The sequence below is a fragment of the Chamaea fasciata genome, unplaced genomic scaffold (assembly GCF_029207755.1).
Source record: "Chamaea fasciata isolate MVZ Bird 193981 ecotype frontalis unplaced genomic scaffold, bChaFas1.0.hap1 SCAF_5, whole genome shotgun sequence".
NCBI classification, from domain to species: domain Eukaryota; kingdom Metazoa; phylum Chordata; class Aves; order Passeriformes; family Sylviidae; genus Chamaea; species Chamaea fasciata.
Window position 1 is genome coordinate 32,727,851 of NW_027094090.1, and position 26,185 is coordinate 32,754,035.

General features: G+C 39.5%; 1 protein-coding gene across 2 annotated transcripts in view; it reads right to left on the reverse strand.

The window, feature by feature from the left end:
• Nucleotides 1-26,185, reverse strand: part of PPM1H (protein phosphatase, Mg2+/Mn2+ dependent 1H) — a 129,864-nt gene that overhangs the window by 68,850 nt on the left and 34,829 nt on the right. For both annotated transcript variants that reach the window (XR_010720793.1, XM_066183169.1), the window contains exon 2: nucleotides 4,523-4,691. Coding sequence is in view for 1 of the 2 variants with exons in the window: in XM_066183169.1 (XP_066039266.1) it covers nucleotides 4,523-4,691 (169 nt within the window). In the remaining variant the exon portion in view is untranslated. The remainder of the gene's footprint in view (nucleotides 1-4,522; nucleotides 4,692-26,185) is intronic.

Here is a 26,185-nt window from a genome sequence, read left to right on the forward strand (position 1 = left end):
CACAAGACACTTAAGAGTGAAACTTGACTTCTCATAAAATCTGAACTGGGCCAGCAATTGCCACCCTAATCATCAGAGAAAAGACTCCTCATGTTATCAATATGTTCAGCTGCCTATGGTAGGCTGCCAGTCTTGTGCCACACAAAACATACACCATCCCAGATTTGTGGCAAAGAAAACTGCAGAATTAGTAATTACGTATCCTCACATTACAAGGACAATTAATAATGCATCACATGAAGTCCTGCAGCCTGATTGTCACTATAACAATATCCTGGTATGGGATTTCTATTTTGCATGCTGATGGTTTTCAGCATCATCATGAAGGTACTCTGTAGTTAAAGGCATTTAAAAATACTACAAATGAAAAAGATGTGCAATTTAACATGAATGTTCTTGAATGCGGACAGACAGGAGATATGATTAAACAAGCAGCAACGGAGTGGGATGGGGGGAAAGGGAGAGAACTAACTTATGGTTGAATTTAAAGAGTCTTTCACTGCTCTGCCCATTTTATTACTGACCCTTTCAAGAAGAAAACCCTGTTTACGCTAATAGACTTCACAGGATTTGTGTGCTGGGGTTAAAGAAATGTTCACTTCTCCATTTTTGCATTTCTGGCCTTCCACCCCTCCTTTCCACCCCTGGAAGTCCATGTAGAGAGTCAAGACCATGATAGTGGCATTCAACTTGTGTGGACAACACATGGATCTCCAACTCCCTTATGCTGCTTTGTCAAAGCACAGGGCTGGATTGATGGGGTTAGCATTAAACAACCACACAATCTCAGTTGTAGCTGATGTTTCACAAACTTCCCAAAATGCAGGAGAAAACAAAGATGACATGTGCTATTCTCAGAGAGTCTGTGGAAAATAACCAAAAATCTGAGGATGATGAAAAGGACTCTCTTACATAAAGTTTAAATTTCAGTGCCTATTTCCCTTATGCTTCATACTTCAAAAACTCATTTCAATGAACTTCTTCCCTCATTCCTTTTTCCTTCAGTATTTCTGCAAGGTGCTTCACAACATAGAGACAATTTCAGATTGTGTGTCACAGTGCGATTTCCCTATGAGGCACTTACACTATTTAGCCTCTGGCTTTCCTAGTAAATATTTCCTGAGATGATATTCTATTGTTCACTGTAGTGTCAAAAGCCAGTATTTCTAAATTTATTCATACAAATTAAGTTGCACCCTCATCACATTTAACATCAAACTCATATGCTCCTTAAAAAATACTTGCCAACAGTGTTATGTGAGGAGTATTATACCTCACAGTACAAACAGATGAAAACAAAAATATGACACAACATAGAAATGTGCTTTTTTTCTTCCCCCTCTTTAGATATATTCAACCAACAAAAGATGTAGCAAGGAAAAATTCCTACTAACTGCTAGTGTAAGACTGCCCTCTAGTAGAAAACTTTCTCCAGGAATATGCTGCCTGTTTTGGGAAAATACATTACAAATTTAAATACACAAGCTGTGGTCCCATAACATGGTAGAATAGGTTTTCCACAACTGAATAATGGATGTGACAGCACTTATTCCAGTGCCATGTAGAAAACAGCAGTAAATCAATAGATAAGAAGAGAATATATAAAGAACAAGATAACAAGTAACTAGAAAACAGTACACTCTATTACATGGATCGGCTGGCTCCTAACTTTAAATGTTAGGCTCCTTTCTGGTCAAAATATTTCAGAAATAGAATCAAGAACAGAAGATTTGAAATAAAAATGTTTCTCTCAAGAAACTTTAAAGGGAGTGGCTGTTTCTTCCAAAAATCAATATGAAAGATGCAGAATCAAACTAGGAAATACACTAGCGAAGAGAGAAAGAAAAATCAGAACATTCCATGAGATACTTCTCATAAACTCGGTTTAAGCAGAAATTTACTGAGACTCATGAAATATCAAATTGATAAAAAGAACAGCTTTTAAAAACGTGCAGTTTATTGACTCTACCATTACATTGCCATAACAGTACAACAACTGTAACAATGGATAACGTCAAGGTTAGTTAAAATGCCTTTCCAATAATGAAACTATTTTAGATCTCTGTATTTTTAATGCAATCTAACCTTATTAACTATGTAATGTTTGGAAAAAAAGCTCCTTCTGAAGAAGGTGATTAACCATGGCTTTTGCTCCCTGAGAAGCTTTTGAAACTGGAAGTCAAGCAGGCTTTGTGAAACAATGCTACAAAGATTTTTATGCCCCATGCAAGCCCCCCAAACATGCAAAATCAGGCAAATTCAGCACAGATGCAGAGGCCCCTGACCATGTATCTCACATGGTAGGTCTGGAACTTGAATGTGGTATGAGACCAAATCTTGTATCTCTGCACAGCTTCAAGATGTGTGTACCCAGACTGGTGTGTGCACAGTGGTCTTCACAGTGTGCCTGTGTGCATAGCACAGTGATACCCTTAGTGTCAAACAAACCCATCACCTGGACAAAGGATGCTGGCAGCTGTCTTGTTGCATTTTCTAGACACCAACAAGTACTGTGGCAAAATGCTTGCTTCATTAAACATAATCAATGCATACAAAAGTTAAATACACTCCCGAAACCAAGCGCCTTCCTGAACCAACAGCAGGCAGTTGCATGGACTTTCTAGGAAAGACTTTTAAAAACACAGCTAATTAAAGCAAATTCTGTTTTGCTTTGCATGACTCTATGTAGACCTCCTAGTCCGAGCAAGTTCTGGGCACAATTCTTTATCCAGGAGGTTGCAAAAATGTACTTGAAAAAAGAAATCCCGACTGAGTACAATGAGGAGTATCAGCACACGGTAATTGAAACCTGATTTAAAAAAAGATTTTTAAAGGGGAAAGAACAGAGCAATTTGCAAACCCTGAGAATCTGTCAGTTTGAAAATGTTGCAGCAATAATGAAAAATGAAACAGAACTGGAGGAGCAAGAGGCTGGGAGGGACACAGTACAAGAGGAATGCTTGTTTCTCAGGATCTCAGTGAACTTCGCAGCCATCAAGTGTACCAAGCCTTGGAATTCTGGGAGCGAGACTAAAGCAGACTGCTAATTTAAAATAGACATACACACACCATCTAACAAAAAAACCCAAACCAAACAAAAAACAAAACATACAAACAAACCAAACCCTAAAACCAAAAAGAGAAAACCCTGAACTACCAAAAAAGGCGACTTACAGTCCACTGAAAACCTAATTATCACTTAGGGACAAGCTGTGCTCTCCAGCAGCAGGAATGCAGCATATCCACATTGTCTGACTCCAAAATTCAAACAGGGCATTTAGTATTACATGGTGAAATCTTGGAATTGAACACACACTATCAATCACTGCTGGAGGCTGAGCTCATGCTTTAAGAGCAGATGAAGTAATTGGCCAGTCAGCAAACAAAGCAGATGAAAAATAGCAGATGATTGCCAGTAGACAAATGTATGACATACACCACACTTCACACAAATGAGAGAAGCTGTAGTCTGCAAAAATCATTGAATTCTGTGTGCTGGATGACCTTACCCTACCTGTATAAACCAGAAGATCATCCTGTTTTAGTAGTTGATTAAATTAGAGAATGAAGTATCTTTCCAACATTGGCTGAAGATGTGGTTTGGTGGCTTAGATGCAAGACACATTTTAACAGCCTATATGGTTCATATAGGTCTTTATCTGACCCCTGTGTGGGCACAATGAAAACAGCTGCCAATGCAGTGTCCACAGAACTCCATGTAATGCAAATGTGTCTATGAGACAGGGCAGAAACTTAGAAAGAGCAGATGGAGGTTGACTTGTGTTCTCGTGGCATCATGAAGCATCTGTCTAAATTACAGAACCATAGAATGGTTTGGGAAGAAAGAGACCTTAAAGATTATCTGGTTCCAACCCCTCTGCCATGGGCATGAAAACCTTCCACTAGACCAGGCTGCTCAAAGTCTCATCCAACCTGGCCAAATTTCTCTGGGAAACCTCTTGCAGTGCCTCACCACCCCCACAGTGAAGAATTTCTGCCCAATATATAATCTAAACCCTCTATTATTTTGAAGTCCTTACTCCTCCTCCTGGCACTACAGGTCCTCGTGAAAGCCCCTCTCCAATTCCCTTTAGGTACTGGATGGGCAGTCTAAGGACTCCCTGGAGGCCTCCCTTCTTCAGACTGAACAGCCCCAGCTCACAGTCTGTCTTCACAGAAGACGTGCTCCAGCCCTTTCTTCATCTTCAAAATGTTCAACATTATATTTTAGAAATGAAATAAAAAGAAAAATCCAGGAGCATCCCTTACTCATCTTTAAGCTAAAATATCTTAGATGCACAGAGCATTTTTCAAAATTAAGTAGAGGTAAGAAAAGTAGAGTAAAAAACTAAGTAGAGCTAAGAAAAATATAGTGAAATGTTCTGCATTTAAGTGGATATATTTAGTAAGAGGTAACTGAAAAGATATGAAATATTCAGAAAACATCTTTTAGTACCATATTCTTACATCCTTTTATGTTATTTTGTATTTCTCCACTGATAAGATACAGAAGTTTGCTTACTGAATTGTCTTTCAGCTGGAGACCTTCTCCATTGGGCAACGATGACCTTCGTTTTGTTGAAGAGTTCTTGTTTGGTGTAGAATTACTGCCTCCAGGTTTTTTCTTGACAAAGAGGACTTCACAGCTGGCTTGATCTTCATTGTGCGTGCTCTTCCCTGCATTTATTACCCTAAGAAAAAAGCAAAACAAAAAAAAAGAAGACAGTGACCAGATTAGCAAAGCACAGAAGCCCCCATCTGTGTCTCACAATGTGACTCGAAATGTACGGAACCAGAGTCCAGCAGTGTTGCAAGTACTGACTGAATTAAAATACCTGACTGCCTTCCAGAGATACAAACATACACACATACCTGCTTATTTCTGTACACATACACATGACATAACAAGCATTTTCTGCAGAACTATGTGAGTAAGAACCAATGGTGCCATGAGCATATTTCACCCCTAAGCATACCATATTTTTTTAAGAAGAGACTACTTTATGGATGAAGTTGATAACACATATGCCTCCCAGTTGAAACATGAGACCCCCATTTGCTTTTCTACCTGTCAGCATCCCTGCTATAAAAAATGAATCTGTTGGCTAAGAGTGTGCATTCTGTCAAGTTCTAAGTCTTTTCACAAACAAAACACCTGCTATAAATCTACAAAGCTGTTACTGCTAAAGGCAGTCTGTTCAAATGGCACATATTAGAAATGCCATGACAGAAATACAAAGGAAAGATTTTGCCTCTGACAGGCAAATCAAGCTTGCTTGTACACAGTGATGAATGCTAAATACATCCCTCTAGTACTGCACAACATAACCCCCTGCTCCCTAGAAGCCTACCTCAAACCATCTGTCCCACCTACCCTGTAGAAAACAGAGGATTTGCACTAAGAGCTGCAGGCATGCAAAACCCAGCACTAGGAGCTCAGTACAAGTTTTTAACAGCCAAAGGTATCCTGAGACTTGTACTACAGCTTTTTTTCCTTTGATCAGTGAAGAGGCTGAAATAACAGCTATTCCGCTAACAAGTTTTTAAACCTTAATCAGAAGCCTGTGTTATTCAAAACACTGTGGTTACTATCATCGACCCCAGAACAGTCAACCTCAAACACATGTTCCACTTTCTACATAAGAATCTCATCATAAATTGACCAAATTTGCATCAGTTGACAGTCCTGGGTTCACGTGGGAAAAACCCATGCAAGATGAGACGACGTCTTGTTCCAACCAAGTGAAGACACTGTGACTTTGATGCAAGTACGTCTCCTTCCACAAACACTATCCACCCACTCCTCTTTACTGTGAAGTTTGAGTCAACAAGTTGACCAACACTCAAGAGACAGTATTTCCACTGCTGGATAAGCACTGAGTTTCACATCAGGCACACAATGTCTTTAGAAATAACTGCTCCCTCCCCAGAAACAAAAACAGCTTGAAGGCACATCACAATCCTGATGGGAAGTTCAAGACATACCTGACTTCTTGATCTCTAATGTTTTCATAACAGTAAAACTTTACACAATAGGAAAATACTTTAAAAAGGCTGTTGAAATGAAAAGAAAACAAAAACTGAAGGAAGGCTTGCAGGGAACCCCAGCTTGCCTGCTCTTGCTGAAATGTCAAGTCTATATCAGCCTTGCTTAAAGGTAATACACTCTTTTCACTTTCAAGGTGCAATATGATGCTGTAAAACGCAAATGAGTATTCCTCCCTCTGAACAGAAAAAACAGCCTTTTCTTTAAAGAAAATGTACATCCATTGCAGTTAACTGCTTTCAGAAATGGGAAGTTTCCTTAAAGTGCTAAATGCTACACATTGCAGTCTATCTGTATGCACACCACCATTTGTTTGCAAGTATGTCTTGTGAACAAACACTAATTGTGGATGAAATTATTTTGCAAAACACACAGAGAGCAGAGATGAAGGAGCAATTAGTTGCAAGGCACTTATGAGCAGTTTAACTACTTATGCCCTGTAGTGCTTAACCTTTGGACAATTGCAGATCAAATACTGAGATGCAATAAGCTTCCAGTCTGAAAACTCTCATTTTCTTGACATAAACAAAAGTAGAAGCATATATTCAAAAATGGGGTGAAAGTGTCCAGGGTGAGAGTGGAACATACAACACACATGACAAAATCATAAACACCAAAGCATTTAAATCAGCTGACCAAGACCTGTTCAGTTTAAAATGCTACAAACATGATTAAAATACTGCAGCAGCTGACAAAGCGTAGTTTTATCACATAAGGAACTAGTCAGTATTCAGTTTAGCTGACCAGACTCCTTACTGATGCTGCTGTTTTCAATCCCATTAAAAAAAAAAAAAAAAAAAAAAAGCAGAAGACAAGTAAGAGAAAAAAGTTACTCCTTACAAACATCACTGCTTTCCAATCACTTATTGTTCTTTACAAAAGTCATTGAACTCTTGGAGGTGCCCTGGTTCCTGCGCTTAGTGATGGACTTCAGGACTTGTATGGTGGAAGATGTTTTGATGTTTAATGACATGTCAAGTTATGCATAATATTATCATTTTTTTAAAACTTTTATGAAGAAAATTTGTCAATGAACTGAATACATTAGAAAGACTATGAGAACAACAGACTGGCTTGGCAACCAGCTATCACAAAACACCTGGAGTTGAAACTGTGTACCAAGTGTCTCGCTAGAAGAGGGTATGATCAAAACGAACCCGGCAATACTGAATACTGAGTAGACATGGGAGTTGGGGTGTCAGTGTATTTGAGAAGGGAGGAATGGGGCTCTGAACAATAGATTTCATGCAAGAAATCAACTGTATCTCCCAGAATTCCAGTTTTCTTTCTTCATCAGAGGATTAAGTGTATTTTGTTCCTTGTGAAGGCCTGAATTTATCACTATGTCAAAATGGCGCTTATGGATCCTATGAGGTAGTACAGGGTCTACATACCAAAAGCTGCTCCTCTCCTGACATGGGCACTCTTCTATCCTAACATCCCATTTCATAGGCAAATCCTGGCAAACTGCTTCACTGAAGCCCCATGATTTCTAATTTCAAATCTTGAACTATGTGGTGGTGCCTGATGCCAAGCACAGAAGCTGGTAACATCTACTCAGCTTCAAACAGCTTCTACTCTGCTTCAACAGCTCTGTCTTTGCTGACTTTTGAAATCCTTTTCTTTCTGCAGTTTCCTAAATCCCTTCTCCAGGCAATTCTTTTAACCAGCTTTCCAATGCTGATTTCACTGTTGTCTTTCCTCCTTGCTCACCCAGACTGCAGAATCAGAAAAAAATCAAATTTTTAAAATCATTACCAGAAAAAAAAAAATCTGAGCTGCTTATACAAATAACAAAGCAGAAACAACAAGTTAGTTTTATCACCAAAAGGTAACTCTTAATTAGGCCTTTGAAATATTTTACGGAAAAATCTGCCCCTCCTTTCACTGATGAAGTGCCTCAGCTTCCAAAGATTGCCCCTGTGTATTTTTTTTCTATCTAACTCAGAATATACGTTGTCCACCAGTAAAGTAAACAAAATGCGATAAAACAGCTCCAATCATTTCAATTTCATTTTATCATTAATATTAATAATAATGCAGAGAAAAAATAGTTTAAAATTAATTAAAAGACTGAGGCCAACATAATTCTCTCGCTTACTTAGACACAGCTTTTCAAGTGAATTTCTTCTTTTGCTCCCTCTCCAAATTTCTCAAGACACTGATTAAACCTATTGATGATCAACTCCTTTCCATCCTTTCCCTCCTCTCCCCCAATATCTATGTATCTCCTATCCAATCTTCTGCAACATTCAACCCAAATAATGTATCTAGATCAGAAGCCCCTCTTCTTACAGAATTCACTATCTGCACTGTATCAAACACATTTCTCAGTAATAAATTAATAATCCTAAAGCTTAGTTCAAGATATAGTGGTGCTAGTAAAAACCTACCCCACTTTCCCAACAGGAGCTTCCTGAAGCCTGCACAGTCAGGTGGTGGGCTTTGGTCACAGTTGAAGAACCTGCATCAATTCTGATGGACACTTCAGTATTTCATTAGTCTTAATCTTAAACATATCCTCAGCTAAAAGCAAATCCACCAGGTAGTTTGTTTGGCTCACAATTAGAACTCTCTTGGTATCTTGTGAGACCCCAAAGCCCATCTGACTAGATGGAAATGCAGGCCACACTGTGCCTCCATTCTTCTCTCAACAAGCTCAAAGTTCTGTGCCGTGACCACTGATAGCAAAATCCTAAGTTTATCTTAAAAGAACCAAAAGAGGCCTGGTAAACAAATCCAAAACAGGCTGTGAAAGTTTCAAAAAACCTCCCAAACCAAACCACAAGCAAACACAAACCAAAAATAAAAGCTTCAATCTTTTGAAGCATTTCTATTCGTTCCTCTGTTCTTTTTTTGCATCAATACCAGTATATACCCTTTGGGAGTTTTATTCCTTCCTGTATTATGCTCTTTGATATTACATTAAGCTGTAATAAGCCAAAATTTTAAGTTGTCCTGTAGCAGGAAAATTTTACCCACCAAAAAAACCCCCAATGCAGTTGCCTTACCCACTTGGAGCAAAATACAGGCCACAACAGAAGCTTCAGTCTATGAGCTGCAGTGAAGGAACATTGCTTGTAATGTGCCCCAAAATGACGTCTTTACTTGGGAAACCTGTGCTCATTTGCTCCACAAAGATTAATCTCATACAAATGCAAAAGCTCCTAAGGGTTAGCAAGAAAAAAAGAGCTAGAAATAAAAGGACATATCCATAGGCAACTTGTTGTACACTGCAATTTTCAATTCTACCCTCCTCTGGGATTTCAGACTAGCAGCGGACACCTGTATTTGTTTTGACTCTGAATGAATCAATTCATCAGGAAGCACAAAGCCCTTCTCCCCTCACAGGAGCTACAGTAAGCCTCTCCTCTTTCCAGCTGTGGCACACACACACCAATCCACAACTGCATGACACCAGCTTACATCCAACCCAACTAATAACACAGAAGTAACCCAGATGAATGAATACTATACGTACAGACAACATTTTCTTAATAGTTTTGTATTATAATTTCAACAGTCTTAGAATGATGATTAAAGACACCATAAAAAAACAACTTTCACAGAAGTGTTGCTGGCTTTACTTCCTCCTCCCACATTTTTTTTTCCCCTTAATGGATAAGCATGTGAGTAGATGCTGCGGCTTTTTTTTTCTGTGACATCTCATTTACAGTCTTAGATTTTCAGGTAGGTGTCTGTTTCCTCCAGTTCACCCACATGAGATTTATTTCTGCACTGAGAATCAACTTGAAAGAGATTTCCTTCTAGCTGTTCACCTCCTCCCTCAGATGAAAGGCAGCTTTTCAAGCAGCCTAAACAGTTCCATTCATTCATTACTGTAACTGTCACACTGTGCACGTCAAAACCAAAGCTGACTGACTAGTATTGTCCACAGCAGGTAGAAATTGAAGCCAGACCTGAATCAGTTCTCTAAATCCATGCGACTAAATACAACTTTCATTTTATTAACCAAAGAAGCAGTGAATATTTACCCATGAAATCTTGCAATGATGTGCTGTGAAAATACGGTTTCTCCTACCAGCAATTACACTGGTACACTAGGCCAAGTTCACTTTAGGGCCCAGCTAGAAGCTGGGACAGCCATCAAGCTAATAAGAACTAAATATGGAATTAAAATAGGCAAAGTATAAAAGTAGAATAGTACTTATGCTGGAAATTTACCACAAGTTCATTGTAAATGATCATAACCTGGTAACACAGCTTGTCTTTGGGCTGAAGTCAATGACATCTTGAAAGGGAAGTCCACCCTGATGTTATTTGGATGGACTTCCCAAAATGCTACAATGCAGCACACTATCCAGCTACCCTTTCCATAAAAAGATTAAATACTAAGTGACCAAGGAACAAACAGCTGTAGGTCACTGCAGGAATGTGCAAGCTCTATGACCACTACACAGGGAAAAGCAGCTCTTTTTGATAATTAGCATGCAGGTATTGCAGAAGAAAACCAAGGGACAGTGAGCCCCAAGCAGATGCTGAGCCAGACCAGTGGGATACAAAAGTGATTAAGCATGACCTCACTTCAGAGCTGAGCAGTCTCAGCCACAGCTGTCAATACTACTTGCTAAATTCTTCCTTCCTGTACTAGCTATCAGAATGGGGTAAAAAGGGGTTGCAAACACAAAGATTAATTTGACACTGTAAGAGGATCACCATTTCTTTCCCACAAACAACAGTGAAATTGCAGAGAATGCCAGGTCAGACTGCTCATCATCCATATTTAAAGCAACTTGTGCCTGGTTGTTCAACACTTGTCAAACTATAAGCAAGAGACCCAGAGGGCAGTGAGAATAAAAAAACTTTGTGTTGACCAGTGTCCTTCCAGTCCAGTTTCCACTAATGCACTTGGACCTCTTTCTTGTCCTCTCCAACAGTTAAGTTCTCAAATCCTGCTAATCTGGGGAAATAGGCCTGAACTTATTTCCATGGTATTAAGGAAGAAGTTGCCTCGAAAGTTCTTCAAGTCATGTTGCTTATATGAATAGCACACATTCAATCTGGTGAAGTCACCCTCCAGATGAAAATATTTGCACAAAAACTCTGAGATTTTTATGCATTATTAGATTTTTCTAGATTTTTGTTGCTGATAAAGCTTACCTTATGCTATTATGTTACCATTTTATAACATTATTATGTTGTTGATAACGCTTACCAGCTTTGGCTGGTGTGACATGTTTTCAGCTTCAAATTGAAGCAGAATGCATTAAAAATCCCCTAAATACTAGTGAAAAGAAATGAACGCTTTTTACAGGAATATCCTTTGTCGTGTCTTATTAGCCATGTGTGAATAGTACCTGTGACTTTGTGCATTAGGACTGACAGCTCTTGAAATTGAGGCACCTGGTTCAATCTAAAGAAATCACACCCTCATAGTAACATTTATTTTGCTCACAGTCATTTTATCACATGTGATTTCACTGTCATAGCCTTTAGAGGTGATCCTGGAAACTCACTGATGAGCAATATTTCATTTTTGACTGCACACCAAGAAAATAATTTTTGACTGCACACCACATCATTGGATAGTGGTTATGAGCTGCTTTTAGATGTGAATTATATTTGGATCTATCCTAGAGCTCACAATCAAGATGTGAATTGAAGTTCTGCCATTCCTTTCCCTCTAATCCAAAGGAAAAGCAGCCACTACCATGTTAGTTCCCATGAGCTGTACACCACCTTCTGCATGTGAGGCTGAATACAGTCTTGACCATGACAACCCTCTGAAGGACAGCACCACAGCCAAGACACAATCTGATAAAATGGTTGCCTATGAAGTTCAGTTGTCCCCACAGAGTGATGTGACAACTACAGAAATCATTCTAGTCAAAATGATGAAAAGGTAATGAAAAGCAACCTGCCTCTAATTGCTACAGCAAGGGGCATCTGGGTTTCAGAAATATTCACTCTGTCTACAAGCTCAGCACTACTATTGCTACTACACAGCCAACTACTATCACTACACCAAACCCCAACCAAAAGTTCAATTTGAATTATGACCTCATATTTTTGTTTTCTTTTAGACTTTTAAATGAGTGTATGCACATGACAAGGATGCATAAAGAAAACAAAAGACTACTTCCCCCTCCTCCCCAGTTTCTTTCCCAAAGTTCTACTTTTAAAAGCACATCTAAAATAAACCCTTTTTTCCTTACAGAAACGCCAATTATATGCAAATAAAAGTTCTTCTTATGCTTACAGTGAAGCAAATTATGTGCTTAAAGTAATGCAGTAAATCACACATTTTTAGATTGTGATGCTGTAGACCTCAGCTTCAGGGTTAAGAGAAATCAAGATAAATGGCTTATGCAAAACAGGTCCAAGCTTTAAAAAAAATTATCTCTCATATTTAGCAAGTGTGAAAGTTAACCCCAAGAGATGAGTGGTGACAGTACTAATCCCTTTTATACAGCTGTCAACTGAATTTAGCCCCAAGATAATCTCTGCAAGTGTGACAGAGAAGGTACACATTTCCATAGCACACATTAATGCCTTATTCACAATATCCCTCTACTCCGGCAGGTACTTGAAGCCCCCCCCCCAACCTGAAAGAAGACATTCTGTTAATTTATTCTTAAAAGTCATTATAGAAACTGTGTATGTATGGAAGTGCACATATGCAAGACAAGGGGAAGGAAAAAAAAAAAAGAAAACATTACATACAGCACAAGTAGGAAATTAATTCAGAGTCACTCAGATGCTGGTAATTTTTAATAATTAAAGAAAAAAACTACACCCTGCTTCTGGAGTTTTACATTCATCACTTTTCCTCTGGGAGAACATTAGCTGGCAGATCTGCAGGAAGGGGCCATGTGCAAAAAACACTTCAATGACTCTTTGCCAGAGAAATGTGCCTCAAAACCCAGTCTTATGCTTCTGTTCCTAAAATTGCGTTCCTGGACCTCATCTTTGAAGCTGTTAAAATAGAAGCTAAATGCAAACCAATGAAATATCAGCAATCCTGAGCCTGAATAAAAAGATTACAGAAAAATGGCAGCTCACTTAATCTTGATAGACCATGAGTTGTCAAAACATTTGCAATGATTATTCATTCATTCCTTTTGGGGCTAACAATCAATTGCAATATTAGCTTTGCCAAATTTAAAGTATAAAAAAAGTCACGGAAATTAAAGCAAAACAGGATTAAAAAAATTTTGCAGTATTTCAATATATTTTATATACACATACATATACACAAAGACCTCTAAACAAAAATCTCTGGTGTTTCTCACTCAAGTTATACAAAATTCACTTAAATATTATGCCACTGAAAACACTTATTTTTCATGTAATATAGGTCAAAGTGCTTTGCCCAGTTGTTTAGCCATCAGAGACAAAAATTCTCAGGTGCAATGTTAATTTAGAGTGAAAGTCAACATATAAACCCTGGTAAAATCATGCCAGTAAAAGAAGAATGTCAGCCAAATGCAGAATTTCTATCCAAGAGCAGGCAAATAGCAGTGAGCAAATGAGTATCTGGCTCTGTGTGAGTGAGCACATACACAGCTTGGAGACAAGGGTGTCCTTTCTAGCCCTATCCGCTACCTTTATCCACAGGGAAGGTACTGAAGCTTTGGGGTCTGCACAACACCTATTAACATAGTATGCCACAACCTCAGGGTAAATTTTCCCCAAAGGCTCCTTCTGCCCTTGCAGGAGTGGGATGAAGAGATGTGCTCCCACCCAAGAGAAGAGGAGGCTTAACAAGAAGTTTTGGGAGGTGCAAAACCACAGAATCACAGAATAGCTGAGCTTGGAAGTGTCCCCTGGAGGTCATCTGGTCCAAACCCCCTGCTCATGCGGGGTCACCTGGAACAGGTTGTCCAGAACCTTGTGGGTAGGGCCAACATCAAATACTTTAAAAATGGGAATGTAGAGGGAGCAAAGCACAAAGCAAGAGGCCTGTCTTACCTGATGTGTGCACACGAACTGGCCCTGGGCAAGAACAGCTCACTGACACCCTGTGAAGTCTGAAAGGTCATGCTTCTCCAGCACTACTGTAGATTTCTTCTACTTGTGCTGTGCAATGTGCCTCCACTACAAACTTTACCTTTTCCAAAGTCATTAGCACAAGCACCTAAAAAGCCTCGATCCAAGCTTTCACTTGTGCATGCAACAGGCACTCCGGAAAGCCTATAGACTGGCAAATACTTAGCGCAAACACATTAAGCAGGGCCAACATCAAATATTTTAAAAAGCACTAATTACTAAGGAGAATCACTTGTGCCCAAAGAGGCCTAGAGAAAATGGCATAGCCTGGCACAGATGGAAGCAGTCCTGATGGGGTAGATACCGCACAGTGTGACCAAAGGCACGTGCAATCCCAGAGAATTCTCAACAAAAACAAAGTCAACACTAGAACCAACTGACTACTGCAACTTCCATGTAAACCCCTCCATGCCTCTCAGACCACTGGGAAATTAAAACTGTGTCAAGATCCGTAAAAATATGTATCAGGAAATAATAAAGTATTAGAGTGTTCCTGCATCCTGCTACAACAACGAACAACTCACTTTCAGAAATTACAAGCTGCACAAATGTGAAATATGCACAAAGGCAAAGAGTGAAACTGGAAGTTTGAATTTATATACCCCTAGACAAGGTTCTAAATAAATATTAAACAATGTATTCAGACTGAGAAGAAAATCCACAGAATTCAGTAACTGAATAACCTGTAAAACTAGCAAGAGACAACTTCTCAGGCAAAGGGTGAAAAGCAAACTCCAAGTATCCCCTCTCTTGGCTTTCCTAGTATAAGCAACCTCCACCTTCATATGCCAGTGGGCTACCCCACAAGGACACCTATGTAATGAGATGATTTTTTTTTAAATCCAAATCAATATATTTCCACAACAAGACTGAAGAGAAAATATGAAGGTAGAAATAGCAGATAATAGGGAGGAGAAGTCTCATCTAACATTTCTGAAAAAGAAAGGTACAAAGCTGTATCTTAGGAATCTAGGAAGCTAGTAATGAAAAAGAGATGGTGCATCCCAGTTTAGTGGTATGTAACAGTGAACATCAAATACTGATATGTCTCTTTTCTGGGAAAATCCACTCAGGTTTGTCTTTGGTTTCAAGAACATGAGCCCAGAGTACCTTCACCTTGGCACTGGCAGTGGCTCTGCATCAAGAAGCCAAGTACTTTTAATCTTCTTACGTGTCTACATGTGTCTAGTCACCCACATGTGACTGCTGCGACAAGTATGGTCCCCAGAGGAGAGATCTAGTCAGATGTCTATGGTGCAGACAGCTAAGTCAGCTTATTAAGTCTGGGTGATTAGCTAAAGAGAAAGAAGACATCTGGGGACATGATTCATCTGACCTATTTTAGTTGTTTACATAGCATGAAACATGTCTTCCTCTTCGTGGGAGATAAAGCTGAGCCTAGACACTGACACAGCAGGTTGTCAGCATGTGGTCAGATGATACCCACTTTCATGCCTAAGCTTATGAGGGTGGAGGGAGCAAAACAAACATACAAACAAACAAACAAAGCACCAAAAGAGCCCATCAATATCTCTTTCAATAAGTGTTTTTGCTATTTGAAATGCATTTTCCTCAAAATGCATCTTTGATATGCAAGTCCTTTGGTATAACTAATAATGCCACCCAAGGCAGAGAATTAGGGTTTAAAGTGAAGCAGAAGAAACAGAAATAAATGCAGAAAAATTACTTCTAAAAAATTACCTTTAAAATAAAGGCCAAGGACATATTGGCGTTATAGCTCCTGATGGAATATGAGAGTTTAGCATGGTGTAACTATTTAAATGCATCTAAAACAGCTGGTGGGATTTTCAGACTCAAAAGAAGATAATTGTCAATCTTATTCACAGCAATTAAATCTGCATAGGCTAAAATAGGATCAATTGTTCCCCACAAATACTGGGACTGGAGCCAGAAGTAACTTCAATGGAACAGAAAGTTGGCAGATCGGAAAGGGGCTGAGAACTGCATATTCTCTAGCGTAACAGGGAAAAAGCCCAGCCTACAACCAGGGACCAAAGACAAGCCCAGAGACTTTTTCATAAGAAGAATTTCTCCTCTTCTGAAACCACCAGGGAGATGTCAGAAATTAATACTGAAACAGACGCCAATATAGACATATCTCAGTCCATACCCCACACACATGGAAATGTACCCACCAATGTCTTCTGGTGACTGAAAAGAAGAAAGCTAGAGATTATTACTGCTATATTTAGACATCTGCGCGCTACCTAGATACATACCTTTGGAGTCATTGAGCACAGGATATTTAGATAGGCACAGAAAGCTGGATAGCTCTTATTAAGAGGCCAGCACTGCCAGTAGAGAAACAATCACTAAACTCTTCTCAATTCAAAATGATCAGCAAGTCACAGCAAAGGATTTGCAAATAATTTGCCAAGGACAAAACACCTCCAGCAGCATTAAGTGATGGCTTTTAAACTGCCACCAAAAAAAAAAAAAAAAAAAAAAAAGTCACAAGGAGCTGGTGTAAGATCTTCAAAGCACTGCACAGGCTGTCGAACACTTTTAACTGACATCAATATAATTTACCTTCTCTTTACCCATCAACAAGTTCAGAATACCAACCTTTTCCCATCAGAGTGTGTTTTAAGGATAGGAGTAACTCTTCAATTGAGACAAAGGAGATTCTTTACCCCACAGTCTCAAACAGACACAAAATACAATCACATAACCTACTGTACAAAAATAGTGTTTCCTGAACCACTTAAAGGCCCATACTTCCTTTATGCTTTGGAGACATGCATACACACATATACATTTTATGTATATCTCCCATATATATATTTTAAACAGGGATAAACTTATTTGATTAGGACACATTTTATTTACCATGCAAAGAGTAAGAAATATAATCTCAGAGTGTTGAATCAAAATACCCCACAGAATACAGGAGTAATCAGCACAGCAATTAGAAAAGAAAGATCTGAAACACAGAGGAGTCTTCCCCTACTGAGAAGAGAAAGGAAAAAAATTTAAAAAGCAAGCAAAAAAATTCCAGTTCCTCTGAAATGTTGACTTTATCAGTAAGCAGAAAATTCAGTCTTACAAAGAAGTGATCTGGAGTAATGTGTTTCCAAACAGAAGAAATAGGTTCGTCCACAGAATGGAGAGTGGTTTGCAGCAGGGGCAAAGGTGTCTCCCGCCACACTACCTGTTGTTACACACCTCTCTCCTTTAACACATGAATTTAAAATTATGTGGCCTCACAGGATGAAACAAGGGAAAGAAGAGCACCTGAGTGAAGGCACACTGATTGACCTCCTCCAGGGCAGAATTACACACTCAGGGGTGAGCAAGTTGCCCATTTACGTCTGCAAAGAAACCAGCCTGCAGCAGACAATGGCAGCAACTATGTCCTTCTGCTCCCCTACACACTGGGGGATGGTGGTGCCAAAAGGAAATAAAGATGCCAACCTTCCAACCAGACAATCTGACAGCCCATGGTCCTTAAGATCTGCTTCCATTCATAAACTGAAACAAAACAAAAACCATTTCCTGAAGCATCTTCAGAACAGCTTTCACACAGCTGTTCTGTCCCTGATGTGTCAGAACTCCAAGGTAGCATTTTGGAGTAGACAGCTTTGTTTCAGCCTATGGGTTTCCTCACTTTTACTCATCTGATTTTCTAGTTGGTAGTTGGCATCACTGTATACCTTCTTGAATTTTTGCCATTTCCTTCATCAGCTAACAGATAACGGTACAATGTGCTGTAAAATACACCAACTAATATTGTCTAAGGATATGGTATGTTTTGAACATGGCCCAAACATTCAGTAGAATTTTTTTCTCTAGCGACAAAACTTTGCGCCCAATTACATTTTGAGCAGCCTTGATAATTAGGGCAAAGAGTGCTACAATGATAATTGTATCCATTAGACTTCTGTGCTTCCAGCATTTTTATCTGCCTATGATTCCACAGTGGCCTTCAACTGGGCTTTAAATATCACAAAAAAAACCCCCTGAACAATAGCACTGTTATAGTTAGTCCTCAATAGTACACACACTTCAAAATTATCTTGATTGAGGTAAGACTGATCATTTTTACTACATAATAACAACTACATTGTTTGGACATGGGAACAATACTCCCCAAACTGCTTAAATCATCTCAGGCTTTGTCCTTCACAAAGTGTCTTCAACTCACTTAGAGGGTTATCTTCTGTAACAAAGGCAGTGTCGTTTCATTAGGAGCCCAAGAAGGCAGCGAGAGAAGGAGATCACACACAGCATGTCTGCTCTAAGAATATTCCCTGCATCACCACCACTCTGTAGGCATTTATAAGACTCAAAGGTAATACAGTCAAACTAACATTCAGTTTGTGGGACTGTTTGGCATATCATTTAGGTGCACGCCATGAGGTGAACAGTCCTCAACCCCATCTATATTAGGTCTCCAAAAAACACTGCAACTCTACTAAGCTTATCTACCTGAAGAATTGCTCTTTCAAAAATAAGAAGACCACCTTTGCTTTCAATATATTTGATAACGCCTGTTTAATCAGAGAAAGAACTATTTTTGTCACTTTGTGAGGAAAGATACTATCCATCTTGTCAAGTAAAGAGGTGGGTATGCTCTTAAGCACTATCACTTTGGTCAGAAGTTAATGGAAACAAGCAAGAGCTCAGGGATATGAACAGAGCTTGAGACATCTCTGTGTTGTGCTTATTCCTCACCCTTCAGGCATTTTGGTACTCATAGCTCTTTGTATCTTCAAAAGCAAGTCAAAAACTGTGCAGAAGCCTGAAACAGCCTAATAAACAAACAGCTTTTCTTTCCAGCTTTGGCAGATTATAGGAATAATGAAGTTTCCAAGCCTTTGGGAGGTAAATAAAAATAATAAAAATCCACAAACTAGCAGGGGCAATTCTGTAAATGAGCAGATGCATAGAACACTATGTAAATAAAACCAGAAATGAAATGTTTCCCCTCTCCTATTGTAGCTTATTTGTATCTACGTCCCAGCCATGCAGGCCTATAGCCTACAATAAATTCCTGGTGCTTTGATGAGGGCAGGATGCAGTGAAACAGGCGGAACTGCTGCTCATTAGAATATGTCAATTTATTCTTGATTTCAGGATATATTTCAACTACCTCTCACATATAATATCAGAGTGCAGCCTCATTTATATTTGCTGCTGAGAGAAGGACGCCCGAGGACACAGCCAGCAAGCACAGACAACTCCAAGACTATTTGTCACAGTGCGAGGCTCCTGCAGGAGCTCATGTTGCGGCTCAGGGTCAGTCCCCCACCAGCCTTGATCCTGCACCTCAGATGAGCTTTACTGATGACACATGTCTACAGGGACTTCCACTGGGAACCAACGGTTCAGTGGTAACGTGCACAGCAACAAAATCTTCCCAGTCAGATAAAATGCAGCACAGCTTACGCACACCCATTCTGCTGAGGTAAAATCACCCTCTAAATAGAGCTTTCTGACATAAACCTAGCACAGTAAGGAGGAAAAACAGCACGAGGAACGCTAGTTTGGGGAAAGCGACAGATGAATGGATCTGATAACACATTACATGTAAGGAGAGAAAGTTAGATTATTTTTCCCCCTGCATATCCTACAGCAGTCTTGAAATGAAAAGTAAGTTATACAGACTGGAGCCATCTATCAGCACCCCAGCAATTAATAATAATAGTCCTTCAGGTGTTTAATCAGTTTTTTTTATTTAAAAGTACATCTCTAAATCTGAATTTTGTATTTGACAACAGGTATGTCTCCATTACTTCTCAAATATATATTATTAATCTGAATGTAATCCCTTTCTTCATATCTCTCAGATGAGACAGAACTGTAAAAAACCCATGTTTTTCAAACTAAGAAACAGCCTTGTTCACCTACACAAAGGTTACACAGCTCAGGTCAAGAGACAGAAAAGTATGCCCTTATTCTGAATCCAAACACTCCACCTCTCCTCCCTTCTGACCTCATACAAAGCTAGCAAAGTTGCTTTATAGTCCATGGAGTTTCCTTCACCTGTGCAAACACCTCCAGACAGGCAGTTTAGCAAATATACTCTTCTATATAGATGTATCTTCTGAGCTGGATGACCACTGGCTGCTCCTATTCCCAGTAGGTTTGTTGGTGAAGTCAAGCTGGCAGAAAAGTTGGAAGGCAAAACTGAGGGTTTGCTCTCCAGTGGCTTAGGCACCCACATCCTCTGGTATCGTAAGCCGGTGTCCCCAGGCTGAGCAATGACATTTCTCAGCCAGTCACAGGGTGCTGATATTCAGCGAACAGCATTTTTCCAAACACAGGGTTTGCTACTTTCAAGACCAGGAAAACCAGTTTCACAACTCAGCATTAAAAGATGATTCTGCAGCTGAAACTGCTTAGAACTGTGAATTAAACCTTCAGTAATCTCAAAAGCAGCAAAGAAGGGGATATGGGATACTTAGGCCTACATTTGAAGTCCTTTTCCTACAAGTAACCAAGAAAAATAATTTTGTTTCTTCATATACAGTTATTTAGCCACTTGCAAGTTTCCTTTCTCCCAACTGTAACTAAAAATAATTACAAGTTCAACATTAACAGCATGTTCAAACAATCCCATTTTATAGGGACAGTTCATCACCTCAGATATGGTAAGCCCTAGGCAAAGGACTGACAGAATCAACACCTGCCCTCCCAAGTGTCCCTGGTGCCCAACTGGACTTATTTCTGCAAGAAACTGAAAGACCACCTTAGAGTAAGCCTAGAAAAGCAAGTGCTTTTCCTGCCCACAGTTCCACATCTCCAAGATGTTAACTGAGTTAACTGTTTTCCCATCTCTCCAAACAGGGAGTTCATACTCTGCACCCCACGAATGGCACATGGCTGGTTTTATAGAGTGCTTCTTCTCACCCCCCTCACCTTCTTCACTTCTGACCATTAGCTGTAGTACGAAAGCCAAGGGAAGAAAGGATTACAGCAAACTTTTTCATTATCCAGCTCTATCTGCATACTCAGAACAGATTCAACTGCAGTAGAAACTAATATTAGCAGCATTTTTTAAAAAAGGAAAAGCTGGCTCCCACTCGGTATCTCATTTATTAGGAGATGACAGATGTTCTTAACAAACATTGGTAAAGAAAGATGAAATCAGCAAAATTAATATGTATTTGCAACCAGCACTGCACTGAAAAAAGGCAACACCATTTTTTGTCACATCAGTCAAACCCACAGAGGTTTACCAATCACAACCTACAATCACACTGAACATATTGGTTGCCTTAGGCAACTGCATTTTTTCCCACAGCAGAAGAGATAACTCAGGTATTGAATCAGATAAACTGTAATTTTTTGGCCAATAAAAGCCCATATGTCAGTCTTTTATCCTTCTAGCAAATCAAGAAAAAGCTATGTTGAATCAAAGGCTCAGGATTCAGCACAGGCAATAAGCCCTCATAAAGAGTCTTGTGAACCCGAGTCATCAGCCAAGCAAACAGGCAGCTGAGGCTTGATCACCCTCCAGGTGTCTTTGCCATCTTCCCCAGTAGGATTTACTGTGCCTGTCAACTCTCCACAAGCTGCCTCCGGCCCCTCACCTACCCACTCACAGGCAAGCCAACCTCCAGTGGCCAATGCCAAATCAACAGCTGACACGGCCGAGCCACAGACATCACACTGTCCCGAGGGATCTTACAAAAGAGTTCATCTGGTGGAGAACACAGGCAGGCAGCTCAAAGCAGGCTGCCTTAACATCAGCTGGATAACATCAGTAGTTCTAGGAGAGATGCTTGAAAACTTCTCCTTCCCTCACCAAGGCACAAAGCATCAATGCAAGTACAATGCTACACTGGGCTTAGAAATCTGTATCTGCTCCCAGACTCCTCACACATTGCTTGTGAGGTTTCGAGAAAGTTGCTTCCATTTAAGACAAATTTTCAGTTTATAATCTTGGCAAAAACTCCATCAGGAGCCTCCAGATTAGCCAGTCACAAGAAGAGTCCTGCTCCCAGTAAGGGCTCTTGAGACCTTTAAGTAAAAGAGTCAGCAGTCCAAATACAAAAGCCTCCTTTTCATTGCCTGAAAATTCATGCTAGGATAACATAACAGCTTGCCAGTTCGTTATCTTTCGGTTTCTGTACCGTAATGTTTGCATGTACCACAGGAAGAGGGAATTAAGGAAGAAGTGGTTTTAAACTGTTGTTCCTCCTTGGAGTACTGCCCTAACCTGGTTTCAGGAGGCAAAACTACAACTTCCCTGTATTGTCTCTGAAGTTCCTTCTCTACAGCTGCATTCAGTAACAGAAAACACCTGTGTTGTTCTGGTGAGATCTCAGGATGTGAGATGTGAACTAGACCGTCGATAATGTGAACTCAGTACTGAACAAAGGCTCCAAAAGCAGAGAGAGGTGCATAAAGAACAGAAAGATTATATCAAATAAAAGAAAGCTCCAGATTTAGGTCAGGTTATTCGTAATATTTTTTTAGGTTGAAATTTAAGGCTCAGATTTACGGCACCCTTGTCCCGAATGCTAACTCATGTCCCAGTTTACAGTCCAGAAAAAACAGTGCGCATGCTAGCATCTCAGCCCAGTGGAGATGGTTTGTGCAAGTAAACAGCTTCATTCTGGCTTTCCAGGCAGGTTTACAGCTTGCACTAAAGCTGCAGGCTGCCCTGGCCACAAAGCATTTACCAGGTTAGCTTTCTGCCAGCCACATTCTGCATGTGATTGATGTTTGCCTTGAAGTGGCTTCTCCACTTAGCAAAACACAGGTTGAAAGCTGAACTCTGCAACAGGAGAGAAATCAGACATGGTTATAAGAGAGCTATCCTATGCCATACAAGATTTCTTGTGTGAAACTTTCATATTAATCAATTCTCGAGTTATTTTAAGGGAAAACTCTTCAATATCTGTAGGAAATAGCAAATATGAGAGAGAAGACACTGAAGTGATTAGAGAATCTTTTTAGTTTCTTGATCCTCACTTTAATCATCAGCTTATTTGAGAGGGTACTTTTCAATTTCCAGGAGAGGTGATTGAGGCAAGAGAACATGGCAAGTGGGTTGCCATTTTGCAAGCTAATGAATTTGAACAATTCATGAAACTAAACCCGCATCTGCCTTTCATCAATAGAGCCAAAGCAACAATCTCTCCCCAAAAGGCTGTACTGATGAAACCCCAAAACCTCAAGTGCCACGAAAATCCCAAAATTGAAAGACATGTGACATCTCCAGCATCTGATATCTGCTGAGTGTTAGACCAATAAGCACTCCCTACAGTCAGTATTTCCACAAAAGAGGTAATAAATGTAAAACTTAGTTTGAAACCCATTGACTATTTTCAGCCAAATAAGGTGGTGTACACAGAACACCTGCACAGATCCTTCTGTAGAAAACAGCAAATAATTGATCAGAATAATGAAAAAGATTAAAAAAAAAAAAAAAGAAGCGCAGTTATTACAGACCAGACTATAGAGCTCAACAAAAATGGCAAGCTGGTTTCTTTGTGGTGAGTTTTAGGGAGTTCTGTTTGCTTTGAAGAACTAGGGGAAACCATGAGGCTTTATCACGTAGATAGCTACCAAATGAAGAATCATATAAAACTGCACTGTAATTCCAATGCAACATAATAGAGATAATGCCCAAAACACAAGGTTTCCATGCTTTACTTTCAGCTTCACTGGAAGCTTAAAAATGTATTAATCAGAAATCTGATGTCCACAGAGTCTGGTACTACGACCAGTACAACAAGAAAGTCAGCATGAGGTGAATACTTCTGAACAAGTACAAACTTTGTCTTGTAACTCAATTAAATAGAAATGTTGCCCAACTGAAAACACATTTGTACAACTCATTAAATAAAAGTTGCTTGAGAGTTCTACACTTTTTTCATGCTATCAATTTTTAAAAATATTCTTAAGAGTATCTTAGAATATCCTCTTCCTCTTTCAAAACTACCACTGTACATGACAGGAAGATAAAATTACTCAATGCTAACACTCAAATTCAGCTCTATAGTAACACATTTGGTTTTATATGATATTCACAAAGAAAAGAGCTACATGGGTAAACTGAATTTCATATATTCATCTTAGATTAAATACATAATCTTTATCTCTACTGTATGGTTTTTCATTCCATATTATTAAAATATAATAGGTGATGAACACATTAAATGCACAATGTGCCTTGCAAGCATCCGAGGGCCACAATGGGACATGTGCAAGGTGAGATACACAACAGAAACTTTAATCAAGAGTCTAAGGACACAGAGAAATTGCTTCATCTCCCACCAGATAACAAGCCAGTGTCTAGTGAAAGAAATGAGGTCAGAAAAGTCAGGACATTCCTAATGTTTTAGGCAGGGAGAGGAAAATAACTCAGCAGCTGTTTTGATCAGCTCCAACAAAAGTGCCTTCGGAAGGACACATTACCTGAAAGGAAGATGTACCTTTAGCGACTCTTTGGGGTATGTCAGCCCAGACGTGGGGATCATTAGCCACTATCACAAGCTATTTAACATTATGAAGTTGGTAAAAAAGGATCTTTCCTTTTCTAGGACTGAAAAACCCAAACAAAAAACAAACAGAAAACCCAACTAAGCATAACTCTGAAAATACATTTTGGTGTGTCACCTTTTTACAACTTTGAAAAGTAAACTTTTCCTGTAGTGAATCAAATAAATGTATTTTTAACCCTAAACCTTTACTTTGAACCAACCTGACCTCAGGACACCTGGTACACAAAAGGTACTGCACCACCAAGGCCATGAAGAGTTCTTGTGATGCTGAACTCCCACTGAGTTCAAGGGCTCTCAAAGGATAACAGCACTATCATTTACTAAACTGTGTGGGTCATGCAAGAATAGCATGGATCATTGCAGGGATCCAGGTGAAGCAGAAGTTTGTGTGACAAACCTTGGGCAGGCTACCTCCTTGGTGTTTAGTTTATTCTAAGCATGTCCAAACCTTAAGAGTCCTCAAGGAATTCTGCAGTGAACATGAAGATGGCATATGAGTCATCAAAACACAGGGCAGGAGAAGCTTTTAAATTCAGCTGTAGATTGATTGGAACTGACACAGATGCCATTTTACTTTAGCAACCATAGCAAGTCATACAGTATTTTTGACCAAGATTTACATCTGTTTTACTATGACGAGCTTTATGTTACCAGTGGGTTACTGCCACAGTCCAGAAATGATGGTCAGTTAAGAAAAAATTAAAAGCAAAAAGGGGAAATTTTTATTTCAAGAAAACATTTGGATTGTAGCAAAAAAAACATCCCAGGGCCTACTCAGTGTACACTGATGAGATAAATACAGATATATCTTTCTCTAGTCATATTTAATCTTGTTTAACATTGCTTGCTGAGGAGAATGACACAGCAATTGCAACAGCAGAAAAAATCAAGAGAAGATTTCCCCTGGCTCCAAGTAGTTTTTTACTGATCATTTGGATCAATGTTTGCCTTTAACACCAAATTCCTTTCTGGGGTACATAAACAAGGACATACAATTTTCCTCCCTATAATACCTAAAACACTTTCTAGAGGAATTTAACAGGTGTTGGCATCAAATATTCAAGGATTCTGTGTAGACTGGCTGAACACAGTATACTGTTTAATCTGCCAAAAGAGGAAAATATCCAAATTATTCTGTTCTTTGTATTCATATCACATGCTTAGCAGAGAGCAAACCTGTTAATACCCTCACTACACGTGAGCACTGCTTGGTTTCTGACAGCAGATTCACATTCCAGCTGGCGAGGAGTTACCACCCCTCCCCTGGATGATTCCCTCACTGCTGGTCAAAACTCTCCTCCTGATGCGTGGAAAGACTTGTCCCAGTGACCTTAAAAATTATTATAATTTGAAATGATAAAACCTGGAGTTAGAACAATACATGTTGGATAAAGAGCAATGATCAAAAAAGAACACATTGCTCATCAAAAGAGACGGGTGAAAAGTTGACCATTTGCCATTCCTTAGGGAAAAAAAAGCACCCCACAACAAAAGCAAACAAAATCAATAGGGTCATCACTGAAGCAAGCCCAGGGCAAAGATAAAAGCAGTTTTCAAGATTTTTGCCTTTTGTAGCAGACTGGGAAGAACGCAGCCTAATATGCAGTACAAAGCAAAATCACTGAGACAATCAAACCAACCGACGGCTACA